The sequence below is a fragment of the Ipomoea triloba genome, chromosome 5 (genome assembly GCF_003576645.1).
Source record: "Ipomoea triloba cultivar NCNSP0323 chromosome 5, ASM357664v1".
NCBI classification, from domain to species: Eukaryota; Viridiplantae; Streptophyta; class Magnoliopsida; order Solanales; family Convolvulaceae; genus Ipomoea; species Ipomoea triloba.
Window position 1 is genome coordinate 2,346,159 of NC_044920.1, and position 13,663 is coordinate 2,359,821.

General features: G+C 31.6%; 1 protein-coding gene across 2 annotated transcripts; it reads right to left on the minus strand.

Annotated features, from left to right (window-relative positions):
* Positions 1–2,254: 2,254 nt before the first annotated feature.
* Positions 2,255–5,937, minus strand: LOC116019979 (proline transporter 2-like). 2 transcript variants are annotated; one of them, XM_031260401.1, is made up of 8 exons: positions 5,572–5,660; positions 5,073–5,145; positions 4,434–4,658; positions 4,218–4,312; positions 3,834–4,023; positions 3,458–3,582; positions 2,999–3,214; positions 2,255–2,848 (listed from the first exon to the last, which is right to left on the minus strand). In XM_031260401.1, the coding sequence occupies exons 3-8, from the start codon at positions 4,579–4,581 to the stop codon at positions 2,471–2,473; spliced, it is 1,152 nt and encodes a 383-aa protein (XP_031116261.1). In that variant the 5' UTR covers positions 4,582–4,658; positions 5,073–5,145; positions 5,572–5,660; the 3' UTR covers positions 2,255–2,470. The 2 variants fall into 2 exon arrangements, with proteins under 2 accessions (XP_031116261.1, XP_031116260.1); XM_031260400.1 differs by lacking the exon at positions 5,073–5,145 and having other exon boundaries at positions 5,572–5,937.
* Between the last annotated feature and the right edge of the window lie 7,726 nt (positions 5,938–13,663).

Below are 13,663 nucleotides of genomic sequence, written 5' to 3' on the forward strand. Positions count from 1 at the left end.
ATTAAATCAATACTAATATTGAATATAGATTAACTATTGTGTAATGAATGTTATATGCTATATTATTGTGTAATTTAATAAATATATTATTTACAGTATAATTATATTTTATATTGAAATATTAATATAAAATTTTAATTTATGAGAATACAAAATATTTTAGTAAATGAACAAAATTTGGTGTAAATGGGTTGAAAATGACAAAAAATATGGTGTAAAAATTATTGTGAATATTCTTGTTAGTGTAAAATTTGGCATTTTGGATTGGAGATGATCTTAACCCTTCGAAATTGTATTTGAATACTTGACCTTTGAATTTGAGATGACTTAACAAATTCAAATAGTTAAATTAGTACGCATCATGTGTTCAAATATTTGTGAAAATTTCAAACTCAAAAACTACAAAGTGAGAGAGCGTTGGCTCTAGGTTGAGAAAGTGCGTGCGATAATTGGTGATTAATGCCAGTTACTAGTTACAGTTAACCGCTAATCTTTTAATATTTTTTTGGTAAATAGAGGGTTAACCGCTAATCTTTTAATATTTTTTTGGTAAATAGAGGCACGGGAGCTGGTCCAGGGGAAATTGTCACTTCTGGGAATTGAATCCGGGTTCTCCCAAAATTTCTCCCCACAAAGAGAGCTCACTTGCCACTTGAGCTACCCCACTGGGTTAAAGATCTTTTAATATTAATTGGTAATTAATGCTACAGTTACAGTTAACCGCTAATCTTTTAATATTAATTGGTAATTAATGCTGCAGTTACAGTTAACCGTTAATTTGGACTAGTAACATATGGAAACATTAAGAAGGTGTATTACCATAATTTTGTTTTCATTGTTAAATGTTAATGGTGATTATAATGTTGACTATTACCATTAAATATTTTAATTAATGATACCATTAATATTAATATGGTATTCAGTTATGACTCCTGAATTGTTTCCAATTAAGTTAATGTGACAATGTTTCAGTTAAGAAAATATTATGGATATTATCATTTTCTTGACATTAATGTTTTTCGGACTTCAAACTTTATCAAGTTTTCAAATTATATCCGAATGTTTCTAAAGTTAGCGGTTATAACCATTGTTTTTTCCTCATTTAAGTCTCCATTTAATAATATTATTATGGCTATTTTATTGCTTTTTGGATTATTTGCAATTTTGCCATTAATGATAATAATATTATTAATTGGATTATGGAGAGTGATTTTGAATCAATTTAGTAATTTTGGAAAAACATATTTGCTAGGCAATTAACTATTGCCATTTTTCAATAATTCATTAAGTTTTGAATTATAATTTTAGTTCTTTATGCCCATATTTGGTTAAGTATGAATAATGATATTTAGTGTAAATTCATACTCTATAGTTGGTTCATACTCTTCAGATAGTTTTATGCATTCAATCACATTAAGTGCATAATATTAAGTTGAGAAAGTGGCGTTGGCTCTTTGTGCTTCGTAGTTTTACATATTTGAGTGTATAATGTCAAATGAAACTGTATTTATATCGAAAAGAAATTGTAGTTGTGTTGAAAGGAAACTTCAGTGTATATAAAATGAAACTAAATATGTTATACACACAAAGTTAATGGCGCGGAACGGAGTCGTTTCTGCCGTTTCTTTTCATTAATCAAAACGACGTCGTTTTGATGCATGAACTACCATGCATTGTGGACCGCGGTCGTGCAAACCCGACAATGGAGCCGCCATAAAAAAACCCTGAGTCTTCTGATACTAGATGAGGATTGAATAATCTAGAGTATGTTATTAACCATAGAAGTTCAAGACATAAATATAAAACATAGAAGAGGAGTCCTAGTATAATAGGAATACTAGTCTCCCTAACAGTTTCTGCCGTTTATTTTCATTAATTAAAACGACATCATTTTGATGGAGTAAAATTTACGCTAATGGAATGCAAAGTGCATAGTTATATTCTTGGTAGATTTTGATGTTGTGATCTCTTTTGTCTCTTAGTATAGATTCATTATTTCTTTGTATGATCACAAGTTTCTCTAGTTATGGTACACTAACATGTCGAGACTAAATAGCCAATTAATTATAGTTTTTTAAAAAATCTATAAGCATTGATCAATAATTACGTAACAAAAGATATATTTTTTTTGCGAGCGATATTTGTTTTTAGAGGAAACAACACTGATTTCATCTGTTATCTGTGTAGCCTTCCATTGTAGAAGTCTGTAAAATGGAAAGAGAAAGTTCCAAGGAAAAGCACAAAACCAGAAGGCTAGAAGCAACAATGAAAATTCTTATTCATATATGAAGGGCAGATTGAGGCTCATGGAGCAGATAGCCAAGGCCACCATATCAACCCCTTTGTGTGTCTCACTCTAAAGAGAGTGAGAAAAATCAATCACATCAAGCTGAAGATAAACCACACAAACTCTGCTATAAGTAGTAGAACTATAACAATGATGCTAAAATATGAATTAAGAATGGGAAAGCTATAGATCAGCAAACAGATGGTATGTACGGGAGTCTACAACAATCAGCCGAATGGCGGCCACAAATGCAGCGACAGATAACAAGCCGAAGAAGGTAACGAGCAACCAGTGCCAGCTCTTCTGTAGGGAACTCAGCTTGCTCCCGTTAGCGGTCAGGTACATGAGGTTTGCGAGGATAAATGTAAGCGGGAACACGCTTGTGGCACCAGTAAGGCTCATGAAGTCCCCGAGGAAAGGCAGCAGAGCGGCGAGGAATGTGGTGAAAACTAAATAACCGCCTCTGACCAAAGTTCTGAATCCCAGGTTGCGAAGGAGAAGGGCGCCTCCTTTAATCCCGTATTTCGTATCCAAAAACTCGTATGTCGGGCTCGCAAATATCTAAAACGAGCATGGGAAACAATGAACAGTTTACATTTAAATGCTCGAGATTGGAAGATAAAGATTAGGGATCATATTGATTTACAAATAGCAAATAAGCAAAATAAACAGCAGAATATCAAAGTACTGAAAGTAGAGATTGTGACTTACATGCAGGGAAATGACAGCTTGTAAGAAAGCACAGAGGTTAGCAAATGCCTTTACCCAAAGCGGACCGTGGACATTGTTGAGCAAATATACCGATGAGCTCGATCCATAAGCCCAGTACCCTATGAAAGTAACGGCCAACATGGGCACAACTCCTACCGTAAACTGAAAGTAAAGCGCTTTCAACATGTTCTTCACTGCAGGTTGTTTCACTGTAGCCTGTCACAAGAAAATTAGAATTGGGAGTGCCTTTAGCAACATTGTGCTTCCGCCATTTAAAGTTCTGTTTTGGATCTATAAGGATATTAATACTTTATAAGGTACCGTAAAGGGTGGGTTACAAAAATTCTTGTAGTGATGGATACGAGATATGGAATAGCAACGAGAATCATGATGCAAAAATGGACCCAATCACGTGAAATCATCCATATCTCAATCAATCATATGGAAATGCAGGCTAACCTGTATCTCTGGAATCATTCCCGTGTTAAAAGCAAAAACAAGGTTTCCAGCTGTTCCAACAGTCGTAAATATTCTGCTCACTTTTGTTCCAGGAATGCCATAGTCTCTAGGAGGAGAATTGATACCTGTAAGATAAAAGATTGCAAAAAGGTTAGAAGTAATAGTTACAACATTAGTTCCTCAAATCAACAAATAAACATGATTAGGTCTGAAATTCAGGTGTTCGCATATCTTAACAATTTGAAAAATCCAGCAAAGCTCGACGAGAAAAAGTAATATTTTCTTGAGCATTTAAACAGCAAATACAGAGCGTTCTACGTAACTTCAATGTTCAGAGTTCAGATATTGTCACTCGTCAAGGAGAAAAGGCACATACCATCTTTGAGGGCTAACACACATGGGGCAATAATATACACCATACTAAGTATTGTTGAAACCCCGAGCCAAATCCTTAGCGCTGACAAATGAGGTATTGCGATGGCAAAGAGGAGACACGCCACTCCAGCTATCATAATGAAGTAGGGTAGCTTCATCACATGGTCATCTCTAAAGAGAGTGTAAAAAGCCTAGAGGCCCTCAAGTAAACAGTGGTATGGAATCAGTACAGACTCGAGTAAGGCTGCCTACTAATTTACAGACTCGAAGAAATCAAAAGGTATGAATATCCATATTTTAAGAACTTCTGGAACAGACAACTTACAGCAGAAATATTCAATGAATACATTTGAAAACCTCTTATCAGTACAAAGATATATCTTACCTTTAAGGACTGTCCACCCATAATGATGTATCCAATATTTATCAAGAATAGATTTGCATACTGCAATGCCCAAATAAGTGAATACGCAGTTGGACCTGTAACACCCAAAATCTCATTTAACTAAACAAACCGAACTGAAAGTCTGAAACCACACAAATACCAAGAAACAAATTAGAAGGAGCTTGAGTTTTTACTCGTTATTCTTGTTTTTCATACCATAAATAAATCCTGCAAGGTCTCTATATCTGATATGCCTCTTTCCTCCAAGTTCATGGAGCTTAGCTATAAGAGTACTAGCATACAATGATATAGCAACTGCTAGAATCAAGCCAACCACACCCCCTATCCAACCCAGAGGGACCATGATTGTGCCAGAATATCCAAGAACATATGCACTGTTGACCCCCGTACTGAGAACAACTCCCACTTGAAACCATGAATCTGGATTTTTGTAATACAAACAAAATGACCATGAGCAACCAGAACTTGAAACCAATAACAGAATTTAGTAGATTGGTGCAATTGCTTAAAAATGAAAATCAAAAGACTTTTCTTTTTTTACAGTGGGAAAAGCAAAATCAAAATACACTTCAATTGAAACAGAAATGGCTGAAATGCTGAAATAAAGCACTTTCATGTATCAAACTATTACCATTACATAACTCAATTCAGATCGTATATATCTGCTAGTTTCTCATTAAAGAAAAGAATCAAAATTCATTGGGGGCAACCCCCAACCAAGTTGGTTAGGGGTTTAGACTTGGTAACCACAAGATTACAAGTTCGTTTCCTAACGGAGCGGCCTATTGGCCTTGGTTTTAGCCGGTCAGCTATGGGCAACCTAGGCTGGTTTACCTCCTTGCGATTCTTTGCCGGCCAGGGTCACAAGGCGGGTTTACCCACTGCACACCCTGCTGCCTGTTTCCCTCTTCACTCAAAAAAAGAATCAAAATATATGGTTAGAAATCTCCATTAAAAATGGAGGTGATAGATCTTATACACTTTCTGCTATGATCATACGTCAAGAAGATTACCAAAACGAGTAAATGAATTGTAGCATATATAAAATAATAATACACACATCAAATCATCAGAGATTCTGTTAGTTATCAACTTAATAATAATCATCCTAACGCTTTAACAGATGCCATAAAAATTGAACCTTTATGAACAAAGCCGTTCAATCCAAATATATATATATATATATATATTCAATTCATAACCACCAGCATAATTCAAAATCTTCCGCTCAAAACAAATCAGATTCAGGCTTATCCCAGCAACAGAAACGCTTAAAACGAAACAGAAAAAGGGAAATAAAGCGAGAGGGAGAGAGGGCAGAAAGAGAGAGAACCAGAGCTAACTTCATGGGCAGTTTCGGGAATTTCAATAGCGACACCGTCGCCGCCAGTCTCTCCGGGACTTTGCATCATGATGTCGTCTTCCTTAACCATCTCAGCCTTCTGCAATAGCACCACCCTGTCTTCTACTCCCTCGCCCTCAACAACCGCCGCCTTTCTCGCCCGCTTAAATTCCAGCGACACTCCCGAAACACGCCCGCACAAATTCTACCTTATGACTGCGCTCTCTCTCTCTCTCTCTCTCTCTGTGGGAGACTCTGAGAAGAGTTGTCGTTGAGAATCTGAGACCCCCTACCTGTTCGGAGAAATGCAGGAGATGGATATGGTCTCTCACTATAGGTCTTCTACCTGCTTGCAAATAGCAATATTTCTCCGCCTATTTATAGAGTTAATACCATAAATGGTCCTTTGACTATTATGGTAGTACTTTTTTTAGTTTTCGACTTTCAATTCGACCACAAATGGTCCTCTGACTTTCATTTTTGACTGCAAATAGTCCTTTGTTAAAATTTCCATTAAATAGGTGTTAAATCTAGGGGTAATATCGTCAAATTGATTAATATTATTATGATTAATTCTTTTTAAGAATTATATGACAACATAATTAATTTCAAACATTAATAAACATTAAGTTAATAAATATAAAAATAAAATGGACGTGAGAACTTATATAAATGAACAAATTAAATAAAAATCCATGATTAATGTTCGCAATTTGTACTTGATTAATTATATTAATTCAACGGTAGCAGCTTTTAGTTATGTCCCAAACAAAATGTTTGATCGATTAATGAAAAGTGAAAATTATTAATCGATCATGTATGAACAACCATGAAAATGATGAAAGCAAGATTTTTTAAAAAAGTCTTTCATTTTAGTCTGTTGGTTAAATTAAAATAGATAGCTCTAATATTAAATCTTAATTTTGTACGCATAATTACGAGAATATAGTGTATTGTCTTTTTATTTATGAGTATTTATATTTGTTAATTGTTTCAATTATGCTTGTTGGTGAAAAATTATAAACATTTTTATTTTATGAACATTATATATATCAATTTAACGATAATACCCCTAGATTTAACACCTATTTAACAGAAATTTTAACAAAAAGACTATTTGTGGTCAAAAATGAAAGTCAGGGGACCATTTGTGGTCGAATTGAAAGTCGAGTACTAAAAGGAGTACTACCCCAATAGTCAGAGGACCATTTGTGATATTAAGTCCCTATTTATAAGTCTATTCTTAACTGTACATTATATCATTTTGGCCCGTGGTTCGGAGCCTTTATCAATCTATCCATTTACACTCCCCACTATGGATTTCGTGTGACCAAATCTCACGGAAATACACGTGCCTTGAGATGCTCCCATTATTATACTCCGTATTTAATTATTTAGTAGCTTAATTATTTTATTTTTTTAAAACAGTAGCTTAATTACTTTTTAGTAGGAGTTTGGTATTTTTCAAGTCAATTAACTTTTTGAGAAAATATTTCAAAATTCAAACTGCAATAAAAATATTCAAAATATGGGTAGTTTAGTTGGTCACAAAAATAAAGTTTAGGAAGAAAGATAGGGATCGAGTCTCACTTGATACAAGGGACTCTTTGTGAGCAGTAAATCCAACGTCTTTGTGTTCAGTTGAGTTACGTAATTGGATATAATTTGGTGAAAAAAAGAGTCCAACTTTTCATGGAATTTTCTTTCCTTATCATGCAATTAGAATTTCACCCAAACTCTTTTACTAGGAATAATTTTCTCACGTTTTAAATTCTCATAAAAAATTTAAACTTTCATAGCTATCAAATACCTTCTTATGGTAACTTCCTTTTATTTTTTCTTCTTAAATCTATATCTATAATCTATCTATATCTATCTATACTATATATAAAAGTAAAATCCTTCTATTTCATTTTCTCGCACAAACTTTTATATTCAATTAATCAAATATTTTACTGGTCAAATAATTAATAAAGCTTATTTAGGAAGAAAATGTAAAATGGAAATTAACTAATATCTATTAATTGGTAATATTATTTATATATTCATCACGTATTAACGTAATAACATAATACCGTGTAGAAAAGGCATATTAGTTAGGTAATAACATAATAGCATAAATGATAATATTATGTATGGTATTCTATAATATAATTGGTAATATTAAAGTTTGCAAATTCTGTTCCACAAAAAAAAAAAAAAAACAAAAAAAAAAACATATACATGCACATTCAATTTCACGAGTAGAGATTTTTTTTTTTCAATGGTAATTTTGCGGGCATAGGGTTGCATTCTTTTTACTATTTAAACATATCATTATGCTAAACGTAAAGTTGTAAGCTTCCAATATATTTGTGCCTTTAAACTCTATAACAAGATTCATTTTTAAATTTTTATATTTTTCTAGAAACATTAATGAATATAAATATACATATATTATCTTCTACAAATAAGTAGATTTTACGTGAAAATTCAAGATAATATCGATTAAATAATTGGTAAGGAATATATCCCCTCAAAAGATTTACAACTTAGTATTTTGTAATATTTAATTTAGTCAAGTTTTACTATATAAAATTTAAATATTTGTAAACTACATCAAAAATATTATTAGATATAAAAATTTAAATCTAAAAGTTATAAAAACTATTAAAGAAAATAAACAAATTAAAGTTATGTTAAATACGATAAGAATATATGGAGTATTTACTAAATATTATTAAGAATATGTTGAATACTTATCCGTTGTTTAAAAGAGTTTTTTTTAAAATACTATTTAATGTATACGGTACGGATATATTTTCTAATATATTACTTAATATTTATCATCTATTTTGACCAACTTCCATATAGAGGGTATATATATTTTATTTACATTTTTTTATTTCCGTATATATGGTAAAAAACATGAATGGAAGTCAATAGTATTTGGATGCTTATTATATATTCAGTCATTATTCAATTCTTTACGCTAGGAAATCACAAATTAATATAAGCAATTGATATATATGGTAGGAGCTCACTCTCCACGTGGACAAATTCTTGGCAGGGAAAGGGAATTGAATACGCAGTTTGCTAATAACTGTAGTGTGCAATTGGTTACAAATCACAACATTGGCATGCTTTCATTTAAGATTCCCTGCTAAAATGCTGTCATAAGAGTGTAAGATTGTTTCTCAATTGGATACTTGGATATGCATAAAAAGAACGTGAAGGGAAAAAGGAGGGGCAAATAAATAATTGAATAAAAATTGTGACTATTTTTTAATTAATTATATTAAAGCTTACTATGTTAGTAGGATGTAAAAAGTGATATTACACTAGTATATATTATTCTGAGTTTATTAACGAACTGGTCCCTCGACTATTATAAAATTACTAATTTGGTCATCGATAATTTTTCGTGCCCAATTAAGTCCCTCGACTTTAAAAATTTTAACCAATTTAGTCCTCCGTTTATTTTGCCGTTAAAAATATGTTAAATCGGGACCAAATTGATAATTTTGCTATAGTCAAGGGACCATTTCAGTGAAAAATTAATTACCAATTTGGTCCCTTGACTATAGCAAAATTACCAATTTGGTCTTGATTTAACATATTTTTAACGGCAAAATAAACGGAGGACCAAATTAGTTAAAATTTTCAAAATCGAGAGACTTAATTGAGCACGAAAAATTGTCGAGGACCAAATTAATAATTTCGCAATAGTCGAAGGACCATTTCGGTAATAAACTCTATTATTCTGATGGGGGAATAGGGTATAGGCCAAAGATCAATTAGGTCAATGGGTGGAGATCTAATAGTTGGGTCAAGGGGTAATTGGAATCCATGGGACGATGTTTTGGTGCCTAAACAAGAGGAGAAGAAAGTTAAGGGGTGTGACTTGAGCTAAAAAGTAAAATTAAAGGGGTGGGGTGCAAATGTTGGAGGGATGAGGTTTGAAGTGAGAAAATGCGATCGGGTGAAACTGTGAAAATATTGGATGATGTTTTAAATATTAGCTAACATAATATTTAACAATGTAATGGTATTTTTGACATGGAAAAAATGGGACAACTCTAGCCAAGTTAGTTAGGCGGTTGACTTAGTAACCACAATGTTATAAGTTTGACTTCCAACAAGAGTGGCCTAATTGCCTTCTTGGTTTGAGTCGGATCGGTCAACTATGAGTAGCCTACACTGATTCACCTCCATGTGGACATTTACCAATTAAGATCATACAATGGGATTTACCCCATGCACACTCCCGGTCGTGAATTTCCATTGTCGCTAAAAAAAAAAGAATACAAAAAATTTTATATTTATATTTATATACTAGTTATAAATGCGCACAATGTGATGAATTTTAAAAAACACATAAATCTGAATACTATTACAAAATGGTTTTTTTTTTTAAATTTTTGATAATTATAAAATTTATTATTTCACATAAATTTTTAAAAAATACATTAATATAAACTTAGTAGATATTGTATTTCAAAATGGTTATATTTTAACAAATGCAAATAGTTTTATTTGATAATTTTTCAATATTTTAATTAGAGTTTTATCATTAATACAGTAATAAATAAAATGAGTATTTAATTTTTTTATAAAAAAAAGTTATAATAAAAATTAACTTTTCAAATGAAAAATTGTATGAATATATATATATATATATATATATAGGTATTATTTATTGATTTAAATTATAATTAAGATAAACTATTAAAAATATAGTAATTTATTTACTTACAAATAATAGTACATTTTTAAATAATTTTCACATCATACAAGATTTTACTGTCTAAAAAAAGATAGCGATACAACCCCTCTCAAATACATATATAAATATATATACACGCACATAGATATAATAATAGTATACCAATTGATATACTTAAAATTAGTCAATTCAAAGATAGTTTACTTGTAGACTAGTCATGTTGAGGAGCATTTATTGGCTCAAACCAATTTCATGACCAAGTAATTACTGAAGTAAGTAAAATGTTGGACACCAATACTAGTACTTTTATTTCGTTTTGTATAAAAGAAAATGGTAAATAATATTGATTGGCAAACATTGTATTAATTAGAAATTGAACTGAAGGACACTTTTGAAACTTCATACATTAAAATATTTTTGTTGGAATTCAAATGTTAAATTGCAAACTCCTCATATTTGTTTGGGATTTCTTCATAATACCAATCATCATCAGTATCAATAATATTAAATATTAAATATAATATAAGATTTCTATTCAAATGTGGTCGCGCCTTCTCGTGTGGCCGTGCGGTTTACACCACTCAATGTTAAGAAATGCACCACTCAATGTTACGAAATGCACCACAATGAAAATGCATTTCTTAATATGAAATGCACCGCTCAATGTTATTTGTGTGGTGCATTACTTAACATTGAGTGGTGTAAATCGCACGGCCGCACGGGAAGGCGCGGCCGCACATGAACATGACCCTATAATATAATATAATATACAATAATAAAATGTGAACCATAGTGTACAATATGTCAGTATAGTGATATTCTATGTAATGTTGTTTTCCTCTTGACACCAATACAATAAAATATTTTAAAATTTTGATGAAACGTACTTGGTATTAGTACGTAATCACACTAGACATTGTACTTTTTTATAAGGACATGAAAAAGACTAGCATTGTAAATATTTGGCATAATTACGCCTAGAAAAATGAATCAAATCTAAGAGTCCAATGAGGGTTTGTTGAAAATTTGTAAACTTGAGGGACAACTATCATGGTGGATTGTCATCTCATTCACACAAAAATTAGTTTTCTTGTGTATGTGTATGATTGAAGGATCCTTATCTGTATATATGACATGCATGTTATTTGTTTGTCAAATATAATTTATAATTAATTTCGTTTTAACTTGTTTAATATGAAAATCATCTTTTTGCCTGTTACAAATTATACCAATGACTAGAGTCGTAAAAGTACATTTTGTCTGTCGAGCCAGTCAGTCATGTTCCTTATATAGGTAGGGGGATGGTTTTCATTTTGGTGCCCCAACACACACACACACACATATGGAAAAATCGCACTTTTAGTCCTTCGATTATTTAATGTCAAAGCCACAAATAAGCTAAATTGACAACTTTTAAAATAATTGAAGGATTAAATTTCTTAAAATTGACAATGAGGGACTAAATTACATAATAGACAATAATTAAAGGACTAAAATTGTGATTTCTCTCTCTCTCTACATATATATATATATATATATATATATATATATTTATATATATATATATATGCTAAGGATTCTGTGACAACAATACCATAGGAGAGAAATAAGAACCAATCACAACCTTATATTTGTAAAAAAATTGACGAATCTGATCAAATTTAAAAAAAAAAAATGCGATGACATATATTTTTGTAATTATAATCACCTTCACTATGCAAACTTGAACACTTAAATATACAATCTTTAACAATTAAATATGTAAACTTGGTAAATTTTATAAAATTAACGTAAAAGCTAAATTTTAAATCTAAAATGTAATTGCTAGACCTTAAGCAGTAAAAAGTAGTGAACTACTAAATCCAATAAAATAAAAAACTTAGTTATAAACTCTAAAATCGAAACCTTAAGTGCAATGCACTTTCGCATTTTTGCAAGTGCAATCTTGTAATATTAAATATGAAAAATGTTTGAACACATCAGATACTACATTGTAACAGAGTCAATAGTACTAAAAAATATGAAAAATGTTAATACTAAATGTACAAATTTATAAAAGTCTGAAAATTGCATATTTTAGTGTTCAAGTTGGTCATAATTATGTGTCATGTGTGTGTATTCTTTAGTTTTCAATTTTCACTAATCCCAATTCCCCATGATAGCAAATTAGCTTAGCAATGAAATTAGAATATTACTATAGGAATAGAGATTTAAAGTGAATGAAAAAAATAGATGAGCTAACTGGCCCGGCTAGCCTATGAGCCTTGAAAATGGCTGGGCTAGCCAACGTGCTCTAAAATCGCCCGACCCCATTCCCTCGGCTTACCAATAACTAAAAATAGACAAATGTTCATCACTCCATTGTTAGAAACTTTGTAGCTCTAATTGCATGTGTACTTCACGTTGCACTCAATAATACAATAAGTTGCAACATTCATTAAGGTTATTTAATGTGTTCTCTCCTTTAATTTGTTGTGTTCCTCATCTGCCTCTGCTTTAATAATAAATTCCTTGGTGTGCTGTTCTCATGGTTGGTTGGTTAAACATCATTGTCAATGAGGAGAACCAACTTAACATAAGCACTGCTACCACATGACTCTCATGGTGCGGTTGCGTATATAAATTGAAATCTTACTTTTCTCCACTTTTAGAGTAAAGAATATTGTTATGGTCTTATGGAATGACGAAGGTTCATTGTTTAAAGAATATTGTTATGGAATGACGATGGTTCATTGTTACTCCATATATTGGTCAACTACTATTCCTTATACTTTATGCCAAACCATTTGATCTGCAAGATCTGATTGATGAGAAAAATCAAGTAAGAAATGAGCGGATCATTTTCATAAATATTACAAAGTTTTGTTAATTTTCAATTGTTAGATCTACTAGATCAATGGTTTGGATTTGTCCGCACGTTCTCACCTAGGGCATGGTTCTCACATGATTAAGGAACATATATATATAGAAAGCTGCTCAAGTGTGGACGCGTCTTAACGTGTAAACAGTGCGGACACACCACTTAATGTTATAAAATGCATCACTCTTAGAAAATGCACCACATGAAAATACACAAAAACCCAAAATAATGCACCATAACTCCCCTGTCCCTAATTGTGCATTTCCAAACACTGTGTGGTGTATATTTCCATACTTAGTGGTGTGTTTTTTGGTGATGTGTACCTAACGATGCATATTTGTGTGGTGCATTTTCTAACACTGAGTGGTGTATATCTGTATACATAGTGGTGAGGCCGCACTGTTCACACGATAAGACGCGTCCATACTTGAACTCTACCCTATATATATATATATATATATATATATATATATATATATATATATATATATATATATATATATATATATGAATAATTA